The sequence below is a fragment of the Sphaerodactylus townsendi genome, linkage group LG13, assembly GCF_021028975.2.
Source record: "Sphaerodactylus townsendi isolate TG3544 linkage group LG13, MPM_Stown_v2.3, whole genome shotgun sequence".
Lineage (NCBI taxonomy): Eukaryota > Metazoa > Chordata > Lepidosauria > Squamata > Sphaerodactylidae > Sphaerodactylus > Sphaerodactylus townsendi.
This window is the reverse complement of record NC_059437.1, coordinates 10,747,624-10,772,928: the sequence shown is the minus strand read 5'-3', so window position 1 is coordinate 10,772,928 and position 25,305 is coordinate 10,747,624. Positions and strand designations below refer to the sequence as shown.

Genomic DNA, 25,305 nt, shown 5'->3' with positions numbered 1-25,305 from the left:
TCTGGCTCTCCTAACACATCTCTAATTTTCCTTCTCTGGGATCAAATAAAGCACTAGTTTGTTCATACATACCGGCCCTGTGCTCAGATGCTGCGGAATCCAAGCATAGGAAGGACCAGTGGTCCATTTTTTCCATTTTTGATCTTTTTTAGCATGAAGAAAAACATATCTTAGAACAGCTGTCAAATTTCTGTTTGATCAGAGGATTTTTTTTGCAAGTGTACTGTTTCTGTTCACAACTAATCAGCTTCCTTCTAATTTTTTTTCTCTTTGTAGTTGAACGGTATTAAAATGGTAGATGAACCTATGGAGGAGGGAGAACCATATTCCTATAATGTAAGTATATTTTTGGCACTTCATCGTTCTAAAGATGGGAATCGCCATCAGATAATTTAAAATTGTTCCATGTAATTTTCTTTGAAAAGCGTTCATTCTTCTCTAGAAACCGAACAACCGGACTTCTGGAGGGTAAAATAATTAAGATGAAAAGTAGGGAATATTAAGCTCTGTTCCTGCAAGATGAAATCGACATAGTTTCTCGTTTACTGTGACAGGCTGCGCTGATGTGGATAAGGTTCCTTTGCCTCTGAATATGTGAAATAAGTGTACGCATTCTCAAGATTTGTGATACTGAGGCAAGGAGTTGGGTGGAGGCACCTTCCTTGCATGATCCCCTAGAGACCATTCTTTCTTGCCACCAGCCATCAGTTTACTAACTAATCATGATTCTTGCCCAGGATAGATGATTCTCATGGTATGATGGCTATGCACATGCCCAGAATTTAAACACAGCTCCTTCTGAACTATCAAGTTACTTTTGAGAAATACCGGGCTAATGTGGACCAGTATTCTTGGTCAGCTATTTCTGTTTACAAGTGCTTTGTCAAAGTTGTTTTGTGTAGGGAATGGAATCAATCAGAAGCATTTTGCTCGTGTGTGTGTGTGTGTGGGGGGGGGGGGGGGGGTGGTGATTGTCTGGTGTTTCTGATACTTGACCTGGAAGTGAAACTCCTTAGTCTCTTGTTATGTTGTCCTTTACACACAGCATTAGCATCCTGGTATCTTATTAGTGGTCCCAACCTTGAATTTGGTGATGCCTTACATTAATTGCAAGCTCTCTGAGGTGGTCATCTGTCCTTCTCTTAAGCTGACCTGTAAAATACCACATAATTAATAATTCCAGTGTGAATAATAATAGGCCAAGCTGATTTTGTGCCACGGTACATAATTCAGAATCATTTGTTCCCTACAAATAAAGGCGTTTATCTTGTTGTAGTGGTGCGACATCTAAAAATGTTGGAAGAGAGGCCTGCTTTAATATGTTTTTTACTAGTCCTTCATATCAGGCATATGTTTAGACGATGTTGAATATTCCTAATTTTTTTCTTTCATTTGGGAGTGTATTTTGTACTGCATCAGTGCCAGTTATCTTGTCAAATGGCTAAGCTAGTGCGATGGCACAGGATATTGAACATTCCAGCTACATGGCGAACAGGGAATGTTTACAGAGCAGCTTTTGTACAGAAACTGAAAGTTGCTAGTTTGGTTGGCATAAAGGCCTCACAAAAGCCCTGCAGACAAAAGTGACTTGGAGGGGAAGTGGAAGGCCTGGGAAGAGGTCCCTTGGGAAAGAAAAGGTCAGGAATGCGGAAGCAGGAAACCATGAAGGAAAGGCGCAGTAAAGCAGTGAAAGAGGAACAAGAAGAAAGGAAGGCATGAAGGAAAGGACAGCCGGAACAGTCACCTGAAGTGAGACAGGGTTCTGAGGAAAGTGAGACAGGGTTCTTAGCAGCATTTAAAATGAGCAGTGGCCCTGTGTTCAGGACATGGGTTTTAGGAAGATGAGTACTAGAGAGACTGACCAAGAGCCAGCTTGGCCAGATAACCTAAGCCACAGGTGTCAAACTCATGGCCCTTTAGATGTTATGGACTACAGCTCCCATCATGTGCTGGCAGGGGATGATGGGAACTGAAGTCCATAACATCTGGAGGGCCGCGAGTTTGACACCCATGACCTAAGCAGTGGAGTGAAATGTACGCTGGGTGGAATTGATTGCTGAAGGTGCATGAAAAATAACAAACTGGGTGGAAAGTGGGAACAGGAAGGAAGTCGAAATTTAGGAAAGGTTTGTTGAAGCTGTGAGCTGTGGCTATAGGGTTGCTGGGTTTACAGTCCAGACCTGATGGGACTGCTGAAAGTTTAGTGGGTAAATCTGCCAATTGTGTCATCCTCTGACCAGTTAATTTTTAATGGGAAATGGAAGCCAAGAGTATTCTTATGATGTGCCTGCATACTTAATTTCGCAGTGATGTTAACTTACTTGATCAATTTCTAGGTTGCAGACTTCTAATTTTTAGTAATTTGTTCATTTCCCCCCCCCCCCCAAATTGAGGTTTCTTAAAGTTTAAAAAGAATCCGAATTTCTTTAAAATCCAAAAGACATTATTAAATAAGCAGTATATTCCATATAGTGGATCACATGTGATCTTGTAGAATATTGATAAGTCAGTAGTAAACTTCATGTGTGTGGATTAGAGGGCTGCGAATTTGTCAGGTCTCGATCCTTGAAGCAATAAACGGATTCAGTATTGTTGATCAATAGCACTTATTGATCGGAATCCAAGCAGCCAGCTTGGGAAAGCCAGTCCTGAACCTGGCTTTTGCTACCCACTTAATTACAATGTTGATCCCCCCCCCCTTCCTTTTCCCCAAGGAATGTGAGAAAGAGTTAGTTTGCATTAGAGTCGCCCCAAAGTCAGCAATAGATGGAGATAAAGACACCTGGCATCTTACCCCCACAGGACAGCGGAAATAGCCCTGTTTTCCATGGGACTAGGGAGTCAGGGAAAGCCTAGTTATCTACACAGCGTGTGAAGCCATAAAGCAATTATCAAGGAAAGAATGTCCCAGAATAGCAGTGATAACATATAGCAGGCTGGTACATATATCTACATATTTCATACATAGAAGAGTTTGGATTTATATCCTGCCTTTTTCTCCTGTAAGGAGAATCAATGTGGCTTACAAGCTCCTTTCCCTTCCTCTCTTCACAACAGACCCCTTGTGAGGTAGGTGGGGCTGAGAGAGTTCCAAAGAACTGTGACTAGCCCAAGGTAACCCAGCAGAAATGTAGGAGTGCGGAAACACATCTAGTTCACCAGATAAACCTCTGCCACTCAGATGTAGGAGTGGGAAATCAAACCCAGTTCTCCAGATTAGAATCCACCTGCTCTTAACCACTACACCTGGCTGTAGCAGGTACATTTAGGAATGCATCTCAATCACTAGATACAATCCCTTTGACGATGCATCTCAATCATTAGAGGCAATCCCCGTGACAGTATTCAGAGCATGCAGTCAGAGGCCTTGTTGGCAGCCAGCCTGTTCAAATCTTGAAACTTTAGTGAGTAACCTTGTTGTTCCTTACATTCAAAGGTATGGCAGGAGAGAGCAGTCCTGACCTGGATAACCCAGGCCAACCAGATCTCATATGCTAATCAGGGTGGCCCTGGCCAATATTTGGTTGGGATTCCACCAAAGAATACCAGGCTAATGTCAGATTCTCCGTTCAGATAATAAATCACTTGATTGGTTCAAGGCTTTTATTGAAGATGTCAGGAACATAGAAAGAGAGTGCTGTTGAAAACCCCACCAAACTCTTGATAATATGAGCGTGAGATCCCCACCCCCACATGAGAAGCAGACAGTTTGCATTGTCCAGCCTGGAGTCCCTTCCCAGCCACAGAACTCCAAGGCCACAGCTAGAAGTGATAACACTGCACCTGCAAAAGTGAAAGTGATTAACCCCCCCCCCCCCCATGGCACCATCATGACAGCTGCCCTCTATATGACCATTGGCCATTTATGCTACTATGATTCCTGACTGTGACATTCTGATTAAAGCATTGAAATTAAAGAAAACCAGCTGACTGACTTTAATTTTTGCCTGTGGTCAGAATAATGGTTCCCCAAAGTGGCTGCAGCAGTTGCAGTATCGTCAGTATATCTGGTTCTCAGCATACTTAAATCCAGAGCCTGGGGCCATGGACAGGCAGAGACCAGGTTTTATACAAACCCCAGAACAGCTTCAGGTTTGCAGAAAAATCTGAACTCTTGCAACAAGGGGTAACCTTGCAAATGCCATGAGTTCTTGTAGCTTTAAGGAACTAATGCCACAATTGGCCACTGCTGGGCAATCACAACAGTATTACTGGACTTCAAGCCTTGGATTTTGTCAGAAAAAGACAAGGAGAAGGAGGCAGGGTTCTTTTTAGTGCTGCTTTGGCCTTTGAGAGAGGACTCGTTGGGGAACAGCAGCAACCACCAGCTGACTGCCTGCCGCATAGCTTGCACGTCTTTCCCAGGCCCAACTGCGAGTAGCAGAGTGCTGGACTAGATGGACTGTGGTCTGATCCAGCAGGCTAGTTCTTATGTTCTTAACTGCTTGCTACTGTTCAAGAGCAGCCACGTCAGTAAAGCTAGTGTGACGTAGTGGGTAGTTTCAGACTTGGATCTGGAAAACACAGCTTTGAATCCCTATTTTTGCTTGCTGTGTCACCTTATACACTGTTAGCCTGACATACCTCACTGGTTTGTTCTAAAATAGAAGAGTGGAGAACGATGGGTTGCTTTGGGTCCTCATTGTGGAGAAAGGTGTACGAAGTAAATGAATGAAGTAAATCAACAAACAGTTGGGGGGACAGATAAAAGTAGGTTGCCTGATGGCTGAGAAGAGCAAATGAAGCAGGGAAAGGTGAGGATATGGGGGCTGCCAGGAGGAGGGAAAGAGGAAGTAGTGTGGGGAGGGGGATATAGCGGAAAGTGAGTTATTGCACACAAGTCCTTACAGGCTTACAACTGCATGACTGGGCTCAGCCCAACTGGCACAAGTTCAACTTAGCAAGAGTTTTTCTGGGGAGAGGCTGACAGGTATAGGGAAGGAGGTACTTTTGAAAAAAAAAGGTGCTAGATAAAGTTATGGGAAGGGAAAAGGAGGAGAAAGCAGGAAAAGGGAGAGGGCATGGGGGCTTTTATAGAAGGGAAGGAAGGAGTAGTAAGGGAGGAGGAAATAAAATGCCCCCCACAAATCCTTATGGGTTCTCTTGACTGCTGCTGTTCCCTGTTGCTGCCGACTGTCACTGTAGGCAGATAATATACAGTCTTTGCCCTTCGGACTGAAACTGAAAAACCAGATACACAAGGAAGGATAGTAGGAAGATCCCTCTGACAACACCAGAACACAGTGATTAATTCAACAGTGATTAATTCAACAGACCATTTAGTGAGAGCAAAGCTGAACTTTCCTTACTGGAATTCTTCCTGAGATGAAGGTGGTGCAGTTACCCAGTAGTCGTTGGATCTTTTTTGGCCACTGATAAGAGCCAGATCTTTCCTGCTTCCATCTTGGTTGTAACTGGACAGTTTGTGAATAGATTATTCTGAAACAAAGGGAAAGAAAACTGTACAGTTGCTCTACACCTGTTTACTCCACTTGATGGTTATGTTTTGCTACCCACGCTAAACAGCTGTCGAACTTCCAAGTTCTGCTCAATTCCTTTCTCCTGTTATGAGGCTGCTGCTCAACATTTTAGAATATACGTGATGCAACTTTTATGATCACTTTGCCTATCAGTTCTAAGAACTAGTCAGCTACAGTACTCAGATAATGACAGGAAGATATTACGTCGTTCCACTGATGGTTGCATAAAGAGTGTTTTCTCACATGGTCCTATTTTAAGACTTGATTGTCACTTCCACGAACTTGATTGTGACTTTAAAGTGGGCATCAGAAATAAAATGGGTGTAATAAAAATCAGTCCTTTGCAAGCGTTTGGATTTCCAAATGCACAAAAATGAAAGCAACGATGTGTGTGACATCAGTAACTATTAAAAAATTCATTAGGTCTGATTGATATGTCTTCTACTTTTCCCCCTGTTACTAGGCAACTGGAAGGCAAGCATTTCTCCCCCCTCCCACCCCTCTAAAAAGAAAGCTAAAGATATATTTTTATAATGCCTGGGAATAGTACTTAAAGGGCCTCCAATATTAAGTAAGAGACAGAGTGTATTAGTGTACACTGGGAATTTTGAGGTACTCTTACCTGCTTTTTCACTTCGTGGGTAAGGACAGTTTTTGAAAAACGGAGCAGTTGTCAATGCTAAAGAAAGCATGATTTTTGACAATATGCTTATAACTTCTATACCTCTTCTTATCATGAGAAACTGTAGGCGTTTGTTCATGCATGTTGCAACGATAGCTTGCTTTGCAGATTATTATCTCACAGAGGGTTGCAGAATGGGGCAATAGCATCCCTGGGCCCATATTTGGTTGGGAAAATGGCATGGGGCAAGGGGTGTGTGTGTGGAAGGTAGGAGTGCTGCCCCCATGCCACAGTTTTGACTTGCTTAAGAACAGGCCCTTTCGGCTCTTCTGAACTAAGTTTTCCTCAGCTGACATCCTGTTTCAAGTCCCCATTAGGAGAATTTCATGTTAAAGATAACAAGTTGTTCGGGCCACAGTGGTTTTAGACTAGGGCAGCTCTGCTTAGGATTGCCGTGTCAGTGACGCTGAAATTCAGGAGACCCATATAATGGGGCTTGCAGGCCTTGCTGTGAGCAGCCGGAGCATCTGCGTTGTTCAGCTGTTTTATTTCCCATACTGTGAATTTACAGATCTTTCCTTCTATCCTACTGCTCTTTTACATGCTGGCTGCTCTCTGTGCCTTTGCTTTCAGAGGTGAGTCAGGTGATGACGATGAAGAAGAAGAGCTTGTTTTTATACCCTGCTTTTCTCAACCTTTAAGGAGACTCAAGGAGGCTTACAAACTCCTTCCTTTCCCTCCCCACGACAGACACTGTGAGGAAGGTGGGGCTGAGAAAGTTTGAAGAGAACTGTGTCTAGCCCAAGGTCACCAGGGATGACTTTTTCAGTGAATGTACCTCGCCTGGTGACTTGCCTGGAACATACCCTACTCTCCCTTAGATGACAGGCCAAAACATTTCTTTTCACTTAGACTTTTAATTAAGGGATTAGTCTTCTATCATCATTTTTATAGGCTGTTCCTAGCCTGACAAGTGTGATGAGACTCTTTTTGAGCTGTCCAGTGTTTCAAGGCTGTTTGAATGATCTGGTTGTGTATTTAGGTCAGGGTGTTTAACAGTTTTTATAAGCTGCCTTGAGCAGATTCTCTGGAGAGGTGACATAGAATGAAGAAATAACAATAAGATTGCCAGCATGATGTAGTGATTAAGAGTGGTGGACTCTGATCTGGAGAACTGGATTTGATTTCTCCTCCACATGAAGCCTGCTGGATGACCTTGGGCTAGTCCTAGTTCTCTCAGAACTGTCTCAGCTGCTTCGAGACTCCTTACAGGAGAGAAAGGTGGGGTATAAATCCAAACTCTTCTTCTAATAAGTGATCCAGACTATTTGGTAGCAGTGGTTTGAAAATTTTAAACAGTTAACTTCCTAAAAGCGAGAGATATTAAGATTGCCTAATAGTGATAATATTGTAGAAGACACCTCATACATGTTCAATAATCTGGAATCTGTATTCTGGTATCAGAATACAGTCTCTTTGTGACATCATGGATTCCTGGAACAGATGACCAAACTTTCGCAAAGAAGAGAAATAGTAGTAATGGGAAAGTTCAGTTATCCAGATATTTGCTGGGAGTCAAACTCTACCAAGACTACCAGGTCCAACAGCTTCGTCACTTGCCTTGCAGACAATTTCATGGTCCAGAAGGTGGATGAGGCAACAAGGGGATGGGTTATTTTAGATCTGCTCCTAACCAACAACGATAACCTGATGAATGGGCTGGAAATGGTAAGGTCCTTAGATGGGAGTGACCATGTTCTCCTGGAGTTCGTCATACAATGGAAAGAGAATGCCAAGTCTTGTCGGACACGCTTTCAAGACTTTACGAAAGCTGATTTCAGTAAACTTAAGAAACTACTGGGTGTGATCTCGTGGTTAAGAATACTAAAGATAAGGGAATACAAGATGGATGGGAGTTTCTTAAAAGTGAGATCTTGAAGACACACTTTCAAACAGTTCCCATGAGGAGAAAAATGGAAGGTGTCTAAAGAAACCAGGATGGATGTCTAAAGAACTCTCAAGTGAACAAAGATATAAAAGGGACATGTACAAAAAATGGAAAAGGGGAGAAATTACTAAAGACTAATTCAAACAAATAGCCAAGACATGTAGGGAGAAATTCAGAAAAGCTAAAGCTCACAACAAGGGGCTTTTTTGGTTATGTCCATAGCAAAAGGAAGAAAAAGGATATGATAGGGTCACAGTGTGGAGAAGATGGTGAAATGCTAACAGGGAACAGAGAAAAGGCAGAACTACTCAACATCTTCTTTGCCTCGGTTTTTCCCCAAAAGAAAAACAGTGCTCAACTGGGGGGAAATGGACCAGAAGATATAGTAGGAGAAATTCAGCACAGAATAAAGAGCTAGTACAGGAATACCTGAATACTTTAAATGGATTCAAAATCTCCCCATCTTCAAAAAGGGGAAAAAAGAAGACCCAAACAACTACCGCCCAGTCAGCCTGACATCAATACCAGGAAAGATTCTGGAGCAGATCATCAAGGAGATAGTCTGTAAGCACTTGGAAGGGAATAATGTGATCACTGAAAGTCAATATGGGTTTCTCAAAAACAAGCCATGCCAGACTAATCTTATCTGTTTTTTTGATAGAGTGACAAACTTGGTAGATGAAGGGAATGCTGTGGACGTAGCATCCCTTGATTTTAGTAAGACATTTGACAAGGTGGCCCATGATATACTTGCAAGTAAGCTGGAAAGATGTGGACTAGACAATGCAACTGTTAGATGGATTTGTAATTGGTTGACTGGCCAAACACAAAGAGTGCTCATCAATGGCTCATTTTCATTCTGGAGAGAAGTGAGTAGTGGAGTGCCACAGGGTTCTGCCCTGGGCCTAGTGCAATTCAATATTTTGATCAGTGACTTGGATAATGAAATGGAGGGCATGTTAATCAAATTTCAGATGATACCAAATTAGAAGTAGCTAATACCCTGCAGGACAGGGATCAGGTTTCAAAATGATCTGGACATATTAGAGAGCTGGGCCAAAACTAACAGAATGAATTTCAACAGAGATAAATGTAAGATTCTGCACTAAGGCAGAAAAAATGTGAAAGGGATCTGGGAGACCACAATCTGAACATGAGTCAGCAGTGTAATATGGCAGCCAAGAAAGCTAACACAATTCTGGGAAGCATCAATAAGAGTATAGTGTCTAGATCGAGGAAAGTAATTGTACCACTCTACTCTGCATTGGTCAGGCCTCACCTGGAGTACAGTTCTGGGCACTGCAGTTTAAGAAGGATATTGACAAGCTGGAATGGGTCCAGAGGAGGGCAACCAAAATGGTAAAAGGTCTGGAATCCATGCCCTACGAAGAGAGACTTGGGGAGCTGGGGTGTTTAGTCTGAAGAAGCAAAGTTTAAGCGGGGACATGATAGCTGTGTTTAAATATTTGAAGGGATGTCATGTCAAAGAGGGAACAAGTTTGTTCTACTGGGGGCAGAGACCATCTTGCTTGGGTTTCCGATCCTCCGTGCAGTTAGACAGGAACTCCAAACTTAACGGTCACACTTCCTGTCCCAGCTTCACAGAGTAAGGTGCAGGAAAAGAGATTCCACCTAAACATTAGGAAGAACTTTCTGACTGTCAGGGCTGTTCGACGGTGGAATTCACTGCCTCGGAGAGTGCTGGCGTCTCCTCCTTTGGAGGTTTTGAAACAGAGGCTGGATGATCGTATGTCAGGAGTTCTTTGATTGTGTCTTCCTGCATGGCAGGGGGTTGGACTGGATGGCCCTTGTGGTCTCTTCCAACTCTATGGTTCTGTGATCATTATTACTGACTTTTTTAAATGTTGTGAAGCAGACAGAAGATTCAGGCAAGTCTAGAATCAGTCCATCTGTGTTTTTATGTAGAATGTGGGGGAGCCAGGCAGGAGAAGTCCATGGCGTGGTGGGCAGGCGCATGCTTCCAGCAGGAACCAGAGAAACCACAGGGAATGAAGGAGGAGGTGGTGTGGGCAGGATGAGAAAAGTACCCCTGCTGGGTGAATTGAAGGGGTGATGGAGGGACGGAAGGCCAGAGAGGGGGAATGAAAAAGTGAAGGCCAAGTGGCCAGAGGAAGGAGAAAAGCAGCAGGGGGAGAGGGAGAGAATGGCCCAGTGGTCGGAGAAGCAAGATAAAGGGATGGAATCCCCCCAGAAGGTCTCACAGGGCCCTGCTTGCATCTCTTGGGTTTTGTGAGGATCCTGAAGCATTTTTTCCTTGAAGCTGGGGGATTCTTATCAGAATGCTATCATCAGCCTTTTATGAGGTGAAGACCACTCTGTGACTGGTCCAAGGTTATGAGGCGGAGACCACTGTATCAGATACAGGTTATCCAGCTGGCACCAATCTAGCCAGTAGAGAGAGATCTTCTTGTGGAAGTTCACTGCTTGCATTTTCAGCAGTATTTGCTACTAGCAGTCTTCAAAGGCTTTTTTAACTGCTATGCCTTAACTTTTTTTTTGCTAAGTGTGATGTGGTGGTTAAGAGTGGTGGACTTTAATCTGGAGGACTGGGTTTGATTCCCCACTCCTCCTCATGAGCCGCAAACAAATGAGCAGATGTTTCCCCCCCCTCCACATGAAGCCTGCTGGGGGACCTTGGGCCAGTCACAGTTCTCTCAGAACTTTCTCAACCCCACTTACCTCACAAGGTGTCTGTTGTGTGGAGAGGAAGGGAAGGAGTTTGCAGGCCGCTTTGAGCCTCCCTGTAGTTGAGAAAAGTGGGATACAAATCCAAATTCTTCTTCTTTTGATACATTTTAAAAGCAGACGAGCAAGAGAAACTGCATTTACAGCACGACTTCTTGGTTTATTCCCGTATGTGCTCTCTCTTGTCATTCACACTGCTATATCTTATATATCATTATCCAAGCCAATATAGCATTTGTAAAAGGAAACGTTCTTGCATGCATCTATTAGAACCCTAAGTTACTTAGACTTTGAGCCTGTATATTTATACTGGTCGTTCTGTTTGCCAAATTGAAGGCAACATAACTTCCATGTTTCAATAAATAATGTGTAACTTTGAACTGATGCAATAGTTAATATGTTTTTCCCAAGTACGTACTTACACAGGGGTGGGCAATTATTTTTTCCATGGGGTGGCATAAGAAACAGAAAATACTGTGGAGGGCTGGGCCAAAAGGCAGGGGGGCCAGTCAGGGTCATCCGGCAGGCTGGATGTGGCCCGCGGGCCGTATAATGCCCAGGTCTGTACTTACATGTGCATCAGTTTACAGAAACATTAGAACAGAAGTTTTTTTTATACTCTGTTTTCACTACCTTAAGGAGTTTCAGGGCATCTTACTGTTGCCTTCCTTTCCTCTCCCTACAGCAGGCACCTTGTGAGGTAGCTGAGAGAGTTCCAAGAGATCTGTGACTGGTCCAACAGGCTGCGTGTTGAGCAGTTCTCCAGATTAGAGCCCACCACTCTTCCCAGCACACCATGCTGGTTTATTCAGTATTTCAAGTTTGATTAATATTGGGGAGTTCTCTTAATATTAACATTTGTATTTACGCAATCAGTTCGGCGTAGTTGACATTGGTCTAGGACCAGGGATACCTGGGCCCATTTCCCACTCAGCCATGGATCTCAGTGGTGACTTTGTGCCATTCAGATCCTCTCAGCCTGAGCTACCTTGAAGAGCTCTTGGGAGGCTGTATTTAATAGCCTGTATTCCTTAGAACAGTTGTAAAAATGTAATACGTAAAATTTGCTGTGAGAGGACAATAGAGCAGGCTAATCTCTAATTTTAAAAACGGATTTCCACTGTGCAAGGTTGGGGTTACATATGCATAATGCTAGAGTCTACACACTTAGGCCTCTTGGGAATTGGGGTGTGTGTGTTAATAATTGCTTCGTTGTAGCCACGGTAGGTTGCCAACTCAGGTGACCCTGTAACTGCATCCCAAAGAGTTCTTGAGCTGTGGCGTTCTCTTACTCACCGCCCTCCTACTTGCTGGTATTGTGCAGAAAGGAGGCGTTGAGCACTCACAACCCCCCCTTGTTCAGTCTTCGTATCTTTCATTTGATTCCAATGCCTTCTTTTGCCTGCTTTTCACAGCACACGTTGTGTTTACTCCTAACTCCCCCATTTCTCCTTTCCTTTGCGTTCGTTATGTATTTTCAGGCAGTAATTTTTTTATGCGCTTTGATAGTTTTTCCTTTTATTGAAAAGCCCCTGTATTCCTTTCCAAGTAATGATGCAACCCTTTCCCAACTCCTGGGGCCCTGCTTTGGGTGCCCTGCCTTCAGAGATTAGATGGGTGGCAACCTGAGAGCGCCTTTTTCGTTGTGGCATCAAAACCACAGAACTCTGTCCCAGGGAAGTGGTTTTGCCCCATTCTGTCACGATCGTCTGTCAGCAGGTGCCGATTTTCGTTTGGTTTGGTTTTCTCTTAATGACTCCTGTTTCTTGGCCTCTGATTTCACAATCCGTTGTCAGTGCTTTAAAAAAAAAATATGTGTCTTAGTTTTGGCTTCATTAGGTTCTATGATGTATTTTTACCATGCTTGTTTTAACTGTAAGCCCACTGGGGAAAAAAGGTGGGGTACAATTTTTGTAAGTAAATAAATATATTGGGACTTAAGCAAGATGTGATATGTTGCCATCAGCTCTTCTGGAGGGAAGATTTAAGAATGTAGAACGTTCTAAAAGGGTTTGTTCTTGTGATCTGGTTACGGTTGAAACACTTGGCCATTCTCTGTTTGCACGCCCTAAATATGATAAGATACGCATGAAAGACATGAATTCCATTTTCTTGCCATGTTCTCAGTGGCAAGAGTGTTACAAGATACCCAACCTCCTGAACAGCTCTGATGTGCTCTTTTGTGAGACTGTTGCAAATTTTATAACTGGAAATTAGTAACTTTAACTGTGTTTTTAAAATCTTGTTGTTCTTTGAAATTTTGTCCTGTTTTGTATGCCAATAAAGGCTTGTTGTTGACTATTGGGACTTAAAGGTAGGGCTGCTAAGCCCAGCCTAGTCGACAGTGGGAAACAGACAGGGGTGCCTGGCAACCAACAGTGTAAACCCAGAAGTGATGTCATATCTCTCTAAGAACTGACTGTGGTAAACCCATACAGATTTTGCCAATTCCTCAAGGCCTGACGTCCATTTTTAAAAATGTTGTTATTCTCCTGGTGCCACTCAGAGCAGGATGTGGGGGGTGCCCCTGCCCCCACTGTGGCCTAGGGCCTTTAACTGAAGGTGATTATTTCATTGGTCGTTACTATTGGTTTTGCCTGAATAGGATGAAGAATGTGTGAAAGAGATACCTATTACCCACCATGTGAAAGAAGGATGTGAGAAGGCAGACCCTGCACAATTCGAATTACTTAAAGTCCTTGGTCAGGGGTCATTTGGAAAGGTAAGGCACAAGCAGCTTTTTATTCTAAAATGTGTGTGGCGTGTTAAGAACTGGTGTCTTTATCCAAATAATCAGGCCTTCAGAATGTTTCCCCGTCACTATGATGTGGATTGCTGCGAGTAAAGTTCTGCTTATGACGAAAGGCTTTGCCACCTGTTTCCTGTTGCCATTCCCCATGCACTTCAAGATGCTTTTGCAACGTCTTGCGATTCTGTGATGGGCTCTGTAGTATTCCTTGATACAATTTCTTGCTCTAGGCTACGTGCAGATTGAGTCTGTAGTCGAATCGTGGCATCTTTTACTGATTAGAATTCCTAGTGTATCGTTCTGTAAGTTATGATACTCACATGTCAATGCACACATTTTTATGAAAGAATCCATGGCTGTGATGAGTCATGATTCTACTGGTATTTTTAGAAGAACGTTGAGCATAGCGTCTTATCCAAGCGCTGACACATTTTTTTTTTATAAAGGCAATCTTTTTGTAAGTGGTTCTGGGAAAGGTTTCTTGCTGCTTTAATAGCTAAAGCCAATCTTTCTAATAGCTTCTAAAGGTGGTTACCTTTCCTCCCACCTGCTGTTTGTGACACTGGTTACCTCACCCGCACCTCATAGCTTTTGAAGGAAAGAGAGTATTAAGTAGATAGAAAAATGGTCACTGTTTTTATTAATTGTCAATTTTCTTTCAAAAGAATTAAGAAGAAGAAGAGTTTGGATTTATATCCCACCTTTCTCTCCTGTAAGGAGACTCAAAGGGGCTTACAATCTCCCTTTCCCTTCCCCCCCTCACAACAAACACCCTGTGAGGTAGGTGGGGCTGAGAGAGGTCCGAAGAACTGTGATTAACCTAAGGCCACCCAGCTGGCATGTGTTGGAGTGCACAAGCTAGTCTTGATTCACCAGATCAGCCTCCACAACTCCACAAAGTGGCAGAGCGGGGAATCAAACCCAGTTCTCCAGATTAGAGTGCACCTGCTCTTAACCACTACACCATGCTGGCTCTCCATTTAAAATGAAATGTTGACTGTTGTATTGGTAGAAATATAAGATGTGTGTACAGCAAAGTTTAATTGTTCTTGGATCAACACTTAAATTACTTAAACAGGCTTTCATTGTGGAAGGAACTTTGCATAATCTATGCATCATTGCACTTTGATTGAATAACCTTTTAATAATAGAACCCTGTGCTGTACACTCTGTGTAATTTTTTTCCCTCAGCCACTTCATGATGAATACACTTTGCTTTGTGTGGAAGGAGGAGTGCTTGATGGAAGAAACATATTTGATTTAAGAGTAAATGCTTCAGCAAAATAAAAGCTTTGAAAGTGTCCTTTGAACATATGTGTGTTCATCTGTTGCACCTTTGCTGAGAAATTAAAATGTGCAAGTGTTTTTGGAGTGAGTTGCTAGATTCCTCAGAACACAATGTAAGAATCTGACTGCATTTTTGCTTTCTCATTAGCAGTTTCACATATCATAATAATATTTACAACTTTTGCTGTTACGTTGGTGATACACTTGGAATTAAAATGTGAAGCAGGAGTACAGACATGTTCCTATGTTGTGCGAAAGCTGCTTTTATAAAGCTGATCAGACCATACTGATTCTTCCATGGCGGAGATCTACCGAGGCCTGGTTTAGAAGTAATACTACCTAACACCGGTTGAGCAGTGTGGTTTAGTAAATGGCTAGAGCAGTGGTGGCGAACCTTTGGCACTTCAGTTGTTATGGACTACAATTCCCATCAGCCCCTGTCAGCAGCCTAACTATCTCACTCCACTTGTAAGCAAAAAAGTGTGGATGGGGTTGGGGAAAGTTCATTGGAGGTTGGAACCAGATAAAAACCTGACAGTAAACAGTAACAACCACAGTAAGATCTGAAGTGCTTTCACCTTTCTCAGTCTCCTTTCTCCTGTTTTCAAAGAATGAAGCGAGGCTTTCAGTCTTGGGGCCCTCTTGTGCTTGCTGATCAAAATGTCTTCTCTGTGCAGTCTTAGGCCAGTAGTCCACGATGCACATCAGTCTAGAAAATGGGAGTCTTACGGTAGTTCTGCATGAATGTCTTCAGCTTGGCTGGTTAGAGGTTCTCTTATATACAGTCATGCTGACCATATGAAATTCATAATACAGAGATTACCTTTACTTTGAAGATCATCTTGTAATCCATTTACTTTCTCTTTGGTTAGGTTTTTCTGGTGAGAAAGATTATAGGTCCTGATGCTGGACAGCTGTATGCAATGAAAGTTCTGAAGAAAGCTTCTCTGAAAGGTATGTTTGCGAACTCTCTCTCTCTCTCTCTTTTATGTACTACAGTAATTAATTTGGCTGGGGATATTTGTTTGGCTTCTAAGTATATGTGCATTTGTATTTTTAGATTCATCCCAGTTCTAAAGATACTCATCTTTGAATCTTGAGGAACTTAAACCCTGTGTAGATACATTTAAACTTCGAGTGTTTAACATCAAGACATGGACAGAAATGTAATAAGTTGGGGTGATGGATTGCTTTTGAAGAAGATGGATAATGATGCCTGTTCTTCAGTCTAGCTGCCTTCCTTCCATCTCTTTTTGCCAGTTCTTCAGTAGGCTTGCCAGCACTGGGTTGGGAAATTCATGGACTTTTGGGATAGAGAGGGGAAGGATCTCACTGAAATAAAAGACCATAGAGTCTGTCTCCCAAAGCAGTCATGTTCTGTATGGGAACTGACCTCTGCAATCTGCAATTCCAGGATATCTACAGATCCCAGCAAGAAGCTGGCTACCCTACATTCTTCATTTCTAAATTGAAAGAGGCCAAGTCTCAAACTTGTCTGCCACTTGCTTCTGAAAGCCACTTCCACAAATGACAAGCTTTTAGGCAGTGGGGCTGCAATGTGTTTAGTAAATAGATCGGTGGATCAGTTTTTTAAATTAATTTTTTTTCCTGGTTAAAATGTTACTTTGATTAGACAGAAATGCATAGTTCTTAGCGTACACAAAAGTCATTGGTCACAGGTACCATCTGAGAAGAGGCACTCTTCCTTTTCTCTCCTTTGGGAGAGGATTCTGCTTCTAGGATAAGTCTGCTGCATTGTGGGCTTGTGCCATTTGAAAAAAAACAATAGAAGGCTTTTCTTCGGAATGGTTTGCTTTATTCATGTGCAAACACGTGCAGACTTAATTAAAACTCAGTAATTTAATTAGCTAATATTTCTTTAATCTGATGACAGCCATAATAGGTACTGATATACTAATTTCTAAATTAGTGGGTTTAGTAGTATAAGACCGGTGAAACAATACTGATTCTTCCATAACAGTAGGGTTTTGCACTTTTAACCACGCTAAGTGCAAGGGGTTCTGCGTGTGTTCCGGAGCTTATCTTCTGACTCTGAAACAAGGTTGAGTGATGCCCTCTAGGCTTGGTCAATACCCCAGAAATTCGGTAAAATTCAGATTCGGATTTATTCAGGCATAAAATTGTCTTACGCTTGAATAAGACAAATAACATATTCGGATATACCCGAAAAATTGGGTCTGTCTGATGTTTTTGCAATTTTTGGTGTTCTTTCACTTTTCTGCCTGCGGGGGCATATTTTTAAAGCTAGCGGCACCAACATTTCAGGGTCTTATCTGGAGACTCTCCTGATGATACCAACTGAGTTTGGTGAAGTTTGGTTCAGTGGGTCCAGAGCTATGGACCCCCAAAGGGAGTGCCCCCATCTGCCAGGTTCTTCAACAAGTTCTATGGTGGGAAAAATTAATTAACTTTTCCCACAATAGACTTCAATGGGACTTGCTGTTATTCCCAGCTGGCTCTGTGCTGGAGATTTGGGGAGGGGCTGGGGTTTTTTTGTTCTGGGTAGGGGCATCTAATTTTCTGCAGGGCTGCTGGTGTGAGTCTCCTGAAAGAAACCAGCCAACTTTGCTAAAATTTGGATGGCTGGGCACTCATTCTGTGGGCATCAGGTTCACCTTCAACTGGCTGCCCACAGCATTTGCCCTCCCCCCAAGCAAACTTTAGCAAAGTTTGCTTGGGAGGGCAAGCAACAACCCCCCCAGCCCCTTCCCAAATCTCCAGCACACTCGCATCGCCACATCATTTGCCTTTGATGTTCCCTTCTCCACATATTCTGGATAAGGCAGCTATCAGTTTTACAGTTCGTAGAGTGAGATATGTTATTAGTTATTTTCAGTTGTGAAGATATCTTTTCTAAAATTAAAAGGGTCCACATCTTCTCATACCACTGCCCAATGGAAGACACCTTAGCTTTTTTCCAGTATGAGGCAATCAGAAATTTTGCTGCCAGTATCAGGATCAAGATCATTTTAGGAAAGAGGGGTTTTGGGTATAACATTTCTCAAATAAGACAGTTAAGTTGTCATTGAGGTATTATGTGTATTATGTGGTTAATTCTACCCCTCTCAAGATTTCCTCCCAACATTAACTGAATGTTGGACATGCCCATCGACAGTGAGAAAATTATCAGGGTTTGCACAGTCTTTCCAGAGTAGAACTGAGTGTCCTCGTATAATATGATGAGGACCAGAAGGTGTGCGATACCACTGGCTCATAACTTTATAAGCTAGTTTTTTTAATGTTGGTGCAAATCCTTTCATATAACTGTAACAGCAAATCAGACCATTGTCAGTTTCTCAGGATTTTATTTTTTTTTTTTAACCTATAAGACTGCAAGGGCAGTCAGTCTCTGCAGTGTTTCTTCAGTGATTCCATGGGAGCACTCTTGTATTCATTTTAGTTTATTTGTAGAAAGTTATTGGCAGATTGAACTTTCAATAGGCTGCAATGAATACATGCCAGTGTACAGTTATTAAGCATAGATAGCCACAAGTTTCTGGGCCAAAAATACACGCATTTTGTGAAAAAACTGTCTAAATTTAGGGGAGCTTTTTGGGGGGTTGCTGATGGTGCCCCCTGCCTCCTACCACCTTCCCCTTGTTCCTTGTCTTTTAACTACGGGGCCCATTCTGGTGAGGGGCCTCTTGGGTTCCCCAGGAGAGTTTAGTGTTAATTCTCGGATGCTGGTTTTGTACATTGTAATGCTGTAATGCTGTTTTAATGGTTTAGTAATGACACAGAGCGTATATTATATTTGCATTAGTTTTAATTTATGTTTATTTTCCTTTTGTACACGGCCCTGAGCCCTTCGGGGGAGCGTGGTATATAAATCCAGTAATAAATAAAATAAATAAATCTAATCGTGAAATACTTGGAAGGCAACATGAATAACTGTAGTTACTAGTGAAGGGGAATTAAGTTTTTCTTCCACTGTTGCTTAAATCACATTGTTTGCTTGTGTAGGTAACTGCTATTTCTGTTTGCAGTTCGAGATAGGGTTCGTACAAAGATGGAGAGAGATATATTGGTAGAAGTAAATCATCCATTTATTGTCAAGCTGCACTATGGTGAGTGACTTTTGTTCTGTTGCCTTTATGTTTAGGCGTAGGTTGATCAAATAGAGAGATAGTCATACCCATATATCTGAAGGATTGTCTCCTCCCGCATTTCCCCATACCCAAGTACAGATCTTAGGCTATTGCCTACTGGCTGTTCCCTTGCTTAAGGTAACTCACCTGGTATTGGCTATAGCTTGTGCTTTCTTCATTGTAGATCCTACTTTGTGGAATGGGCTGTCTGAGCAGAAGGAGGCACAGCCTTCAGAAATATTCAGCAAGTGGTCCAAGGTCACTTTTATTTGCCAGGAGTTTTAATGGGGCATAAACTGCAAGTAGGGACCTGTGGCACAGAGTAGGGAGGTACAGTACTGTTCACAACCTGAGTTTGATCCCAGACATAGGTGTCAAACTCGTGGCACTCCAGATGTTATGGCCTACAGTTCCCATCATCCCCTGCCAGCATCATGCTGGCAGGGGATGAAGGGATCTGTAGTCTATAACATCGGGAGGGCCGTGAGTTTGACACCTGTGCAGTAGAAGAATCAAGGTTGAGTCATCCTTCCATATTGTACAGCGGACCAACTTTACCTATTAAACTTCAAATATTTTGGTGTGGCGGAGGAGGGGATACCTATCTGGAGTTTTATTTTGCTAGTTTTAAATTATGATTTTTTTTTCGAACTATGATTTGTAAACCTCCTTGAGCTGCTAGGAAAAGTAAGATATAAATATTTCAATAATAAATCATTAAATAAAACCGCTCATTTCTTATTCATTTGGTTCCTGGCCTTTCTCCCCAACGTGGAATTGTTCATTGTTGTAGAATTGTAAACACCTTCAACATAGTAGGGTTCATGCTAGGCTTTTGGATTCATTTCATTTGGGTGATTCTGATTCACCAACTGAACTAGTTCCATGGTTTTAAATGCGACTGGATTTCAACGCAACTGGGTGACTGGGGCACGCCTTCTTCATCTCCTAAATTAAAGCAGGAGCCATGCAGTGTATATCATGTAGGGCAGTGATGGCGAACCTTTTCGAGATCGAGTGCCCAAATTGCAACCCAAAACCCATTTATTTATTGCAAAGTGCCAACACTGCAGTGTAACCTGGTTACTGAGGTTTTAGCTTAGGAAAAAATGGTTGGCTCTGAGGCGTGCGTTACTTGGGAGTAAGCTTGGTGGTAGTCGGTGGCTTTGCTTTGAAGCAACCGCACAACTCTTCCAACGGGTGAACCACGACTCTAGGAGGATTTACTCAGAAGCAAGCCCCATTGCCAGCAACCGAGCTTACTCCCAGGTAAAGGTTCGCTCTTTAGTTCTTCGCATGAAAATCAGTGGGGTTTAACAGCGTTAATCAGGGCTACCTACACTGCTTCCCCAAAACTAGGTCTTAATGCTAATAATTGAGCCCAGTGACCCAGGCCAGCCTAGATGTGTGTGGGGGTGTGGGGGCGACTCTGTTTGTGCGTGCCCACGGAGAGGGCTCTGAGTGCCACCTCTGACACCCGTGCCATAGGTTCGCCACCATTGATGCAGGGTATATCAGGGGAACCCATCACCCATCAGCTGCTGATCAGAGCATGCCTGCTAACTGAGGAGGCAGCCGAAAACCGGCTCACATGGAGACACAGTAAACCGCCTGCTCTGTGGGTGGCTGGTTACCTGGGCTACCTTTAATTATTTAATTTCTCACAGCACTGTATTGTGATTCACTCACAATTCAGGAATAACTGGCTCGGGGACTGGGCCCTCACAGTTACTCCGCCAGTACTGGCAGCGGCAGAGAAAATAAACGGCTGGGAATTCTTCCACCCAGAAATATGTTGACTGAGCCTTTCTTTCTGAAAATAAGCTGTCCTTCCACATAGCTTTTTCATAGCCTTTAGAAAGCGGCAGCAGTGTTGACAATGTCTCAGAGAGTCATTTCCAAGGCGGAATAGTGCTGTAGAGATCTGATTCAGCCTGCCTCGAGAAGACGGCATTTGGCTTTTATTAAGATAGCTGCTTGTAAAAAGATCATCTTTTTAAAAACCTGTTCACTTTTCATGCTGTCTTTGCTTAGGGACACTTTGCAGTTCTCTCCTGTAGCCTGAGGCATTGCTGTAGTCCAGTGGTTCTCCACCTTCCTAATGCCGTAATCCTTTAATACAGTTCCTCATGTTGTGGTGACCCCCAACCATAAAATTATTTGTGTCTCGGTTCCTAAGACGATCGGAAATATGCGTTTTCCGATGGTCTTAGGCGCCCCCTTGTGAAAGGGTCGTTCGACCCCCAAAGGGGTTGCGACCCACAGGTTGAGAACTTAGCTGCTGTAGTCTGTCTCTGTAGTCTGCTACATGCAATATTTCTGCCCTGTCTTGAGCAAACTGTAGTGGATGTTATACATCTCTCATAAAGAGTATTCACTGCCCTTGCTTGACGTCCAGCTAAGTTGAGATCAAGGGTTTTGCTTATGCAAATGAGTACTTAAAAAAGACAAGCATGTAAGTAATGTTCTTTAAAGGTGTAATAATTACATTGTAAAACTAGGTATCTCTTGGTAGTGTATATTAGCAAATGCACAAGGTCATTTTAAAGTAGTAGTAAAGTAATTTTATTTTCAACTGGAAGTCCCCAGGGCAGTTTACAAAATGGTACATTACAATCAAATCAATAATATCTAAAAAGGTACAATTAAAAGGCAATATCAATAAAATAACATAAAATGAACAACATAAAGGCGAAGAGATAGAAAAAGTGCAGAGAAGGGCAACGAGGATGATTGAGGGACTGGAGCACCTTCCTTATGAGGAGATGCTGCAGCGTTTGGGACTCTTTAGTTTGGAGAGGAGACGTCTTAGGGGGGATATGATTGAAGTCTATAAAATTATGCACGAGGTAGAAAATGTTGACAGAGAGAAATTTTTGTCTCTTTCTCACAACCTTAGAACCAGGAGGCATACATTGAAATTGCTGGGGGGAAGATTTCAGACTAATAAAAGGAAACATTTCTTCACGCAACGTGTGATTAGTGTTTGGAATATTCTGCCACAGGAGGTGGTGATGGCCACTAACCTGGATAGCTTTAAAAGAGGCTTGGGCAGATTTATGGAGGAGAAGTCGATCTGTGGCTACCAATCTTGATTCTCCTTGATCTGAGATTGGAATTGCCTTAGCAGACCAGGTACTCGGGAGCAGCAGCAGCAGAAGGCCATTGCTTTCACCTCCTGCATGTGAGCTCCCAAAGGCACCTGGTGAGCCACTGCGAGTAGCAGAGTGCTGGACTAGATGGACTCTGGTCTGATCCAGCAGGCTGTTTCTTACGTTCTTATGAAAATCAAGTGATAAATACTTACCGGTAATCCAATGATGTTATTCCCCCTTAGAGATATGGGGTGGGCATAAATTTTGTGTTGTAAGGACTGCTGTGACTCAGCACCTGAAACTTTCTCTGCTTAATTTGTAAATTCAGATATCCTGTCAGATTAAAATATATTCTTTAATATATCAGAAGTATGTGGGTAAAACTTCATTACCATATGAAACTGATGTTTTAATTTTTTCATGTTAGCCTTTCAGACTGAAGGGAAGCTATATTTAATATTGGATTTTCTCAGGGGAGGAGATGTGTTCACAAGATTATCCAAAGAGGTATGTATTTATAAAAATGGAATAAAATTAAAATAGATGTGAAGCTGAAAAGTGCACCCCTTTCTTATTTACTGTTCTCATTTTTATCCCACCCATTCTCCAAGTGATCCGGGGCATGTTCATCTTCTTCCTATCCTTGCAGCAGCCCTGTGATATTTGGCTGAGAGATTGGAATTGGCCCAAGGTCACCTTGTGAGTGACGTAGCCTATACCCAAGTATCTCAAGCCAAATCTCATTCTGTATACTCAGTTTGCTTTATAAAAGGTCATATTTTGTCTGTCTCCAGCATTTTTTCTAATCAGATGCTAAGTTTCTCAATAAAATATCGATGCTTGCATATAATGTACCTGTGAATCAGTCTTTTATATATTTACTTCATTTATACCTCTTCCCATTCTCTTTTCGAGAATCATTTCTCATCAGTTAGGTCTTCTTTCTTTCTTTCTTTCTTTCTTTCTTTCTTTCTTTCTTTCTTTCTTTCTTTCTTTCTTTCTTTCTTTCTTTCTTTCTTTCTTTCTTTCTTTCTTTCTTTCTTTCTTTCTTTCTTTCTTTCTTTCTTTCTTTCTTTCTTTCTTTCTTTCTTCTCCCTTCCTTCCCCCCCCCCCTCCCCCCCCCCCCTCCTCCCCCCCCCCCCCCCCCCCCCCCCCCCCCCCCCCCCCCCCCCCCCCCCCCCCCCCCCCCCCCCTCCCCCCCGCGCCCCTCTCGCCCCCCACCCCCCCCCCCCCCCACCCCCCCCCCCCCCCACCCCCCCCCCCCCCCACCCCCCCCCCCCCCCACCCCCCCCCCCCCCCACCCCCCCCCCCCCCCACCCCCCCCCCCCCCCACCCCCCCCCCCCCCCACCCCCCCCCCCCCCCACCCCCCCCCCCCCCCACCCCCCCCCCCCCCCACCCCCCCCCCCCCCCACCCCCCCCCCCCCCCACCCCCCCCCCCCCCCACCCCCCCCCCCCCCCACCCCCCCCCCCCCCCACCCCCCCCCCCCCCCACCCCCCCAGCCAAAGGTTCGCCACCACTGCTTTATGTGCTGATTTTTAGTTTTATATTATTTGCCTTTTTAATACTTTATTACCACTTTTTAGCTGCTTTAGTTCACGGTAACCTATGCTCCTTTTCTTTTTGCTATTTCAGATGTATAATATGCCCATTAGGATTTAATTATGGTCTTTACTATTTCTGAGTCTTAAACTGTGGTTTTAATTTTATTGGAACAACGCTTCTAATTTTAGTCTAGTGGTATCTTATTTCTTTTTATTGTAATCTACCTTATGAACTTTTAAGTTAAAACTGCAGGATATAAATGTGTGTTTTTTAACTTTTCCAATATAAAAATCTTACAGTAAATTATTCTATAGTTATTTCGTTCCATAGTCTTGATATGCAATTAATGTATTTAAATGGTCTTACAAGATATTGCTATCATATGTATTGGTGAATGTGAATTTTAATTTTCAGCATTTTGCTTGATGAAGCAGGACATATCAAGTTAACAGGTAAGTGAAATTTATTAGCATGGTTTATTCAAGTATTAGTGGGTATACATAGACTATTTGCTTTTAATGGCCGTTAGGATTGGATTGAGTTTCTGCAAATACCTTAATTTTATGCATTGCAGTTTTTCAAATAGATTTTTATATTAATGAATATGGGAGTCTGGCCGACATATTTAGCTGCTTGTTAGAAATGTGGCCTCCTTATAGGCAGGCTGAGTTCCCTTCTATTCAGCTATCCACTTCTTACTGCATCATAGTACTAAATATCAAGACCAGCATAAACTTACATTAGAATAGAGCACAATGAATGGACCTCTTGTGCAGTAAACATACATATATTAGTGAAAATCTATTTTAAACATTTGTATACTGCCATTTTGCCATTGCATTTGATAGACAGATTTCCAGGAGCAAAATGTAAATGTTGTGGAAAATATATCATTTCCCAACTGCATGCATGCATGTTTTTTTGGTAGAAGAGCCCCAAAATGTGAAAGAGTCCATTTTTGCCACCTCAACTCCTGTAGTCTAATTCTCTTTAGGTGCCATCAACTGGCTCTAAGTCTTATCCTAATATTATGATGGAATGTGATGATGATGCTTTTTATTCAGTATGGCTTAGTGGATTTGGATATGCAATAAACTGGTTATCTAGTTCAGGGGTCCTCAAACTATGGCCTGCGGGCCACATGTGGCCCGCTGAAAACATTTATCCGGCCCACCGGGGTCAACCCGGCCGCTTCCAAGCTGGTCTGCTCACTCATCTCCCTGCTCGCCTTAGCCAGTGCTTCGCGCCAGCCCTCCTTACCGAGTCCGCCACACTCACACGGGGACAGCTCTGCCTCCCGCCCACCCGTGGGCCTCACCACTCCCTCAGGCAGCCCTGCCCCATCCCGAGCCAGCCAGGGGCCCTCTGCAGCCACCTGTGCCGGAGGCAGGGGACTGTCTTTGCAAAAGTCTTGCAGAGCGTGCGGGCGAGAGAAAGGGAGGGAAGAGAATCCAAGCTGGTCTGCTCACTCACCTCCCCGCTCACCTTAGCCAGCGCTGCCCCATTCCAAGCCGGCCAGGGGCCTTCTGCAGCCACCTGTGCCAGAGGCAGGGCGCTGTCCTTGCAAAAGTCTTGCAGAGCGTGCAGGCGGGAGGAATGCGGGCCGCATTCTGACTGTAGGTGGGGGGAGTGGCAAGCAAGGAGGGAAAGCAGCATTGACAGCCGTGTTGTTTACCTAAATTCGGCATGGACTGGGGGGATTTAAAGGGAGAGCTCCCTTTAAATCTACTCCCCCCAATCCACGGCAAATTTAGGCAAATAAAAC

The 25,305-nt window shown here is 43.3% G+C and overlaps 1 protein-coding gene across 1 annotated transcript in view; it reads left to right on the top strand.

The window, feature by feature from the left end:
* Window positions 1-280: 280 nt before the first annotated feature.
* RPS6KA6 (ribosomal protein S6 kinase A6) overlaps window positions 281-25,305 on the top strand; it is a 56,547-nt gene continuing 31,522 nt past the window's right edge. Inside the window, exons 1-6 of the mRNA XM_048514755.1 lie at window positions 281-336; window positions 13,362-13,478; window positions 15,665-15,746; window positions 18,800-18,880; window positions 22,424-22,526; window positions 23,955-23,992. Of these exons, the coding sequence (XP_048370712.1) occupies window positions 292-336; window positions 13,362-13,478; window positions 15,665-15,746; window positions 18,800-18,880; window positions 22,424-22,526; window positions 23,955-23,992 (466 nt within the window). The 5' untranslated portion in view covers window positions 281-291. The remainder of the gene's footprint in view (window positions 337-13,361; window positions 13,479-15,664; window positions 15,747-18,799; window positions 18,881-22,423; window positions 22,527-23,954; window positions 23,993-25,305) is intronic.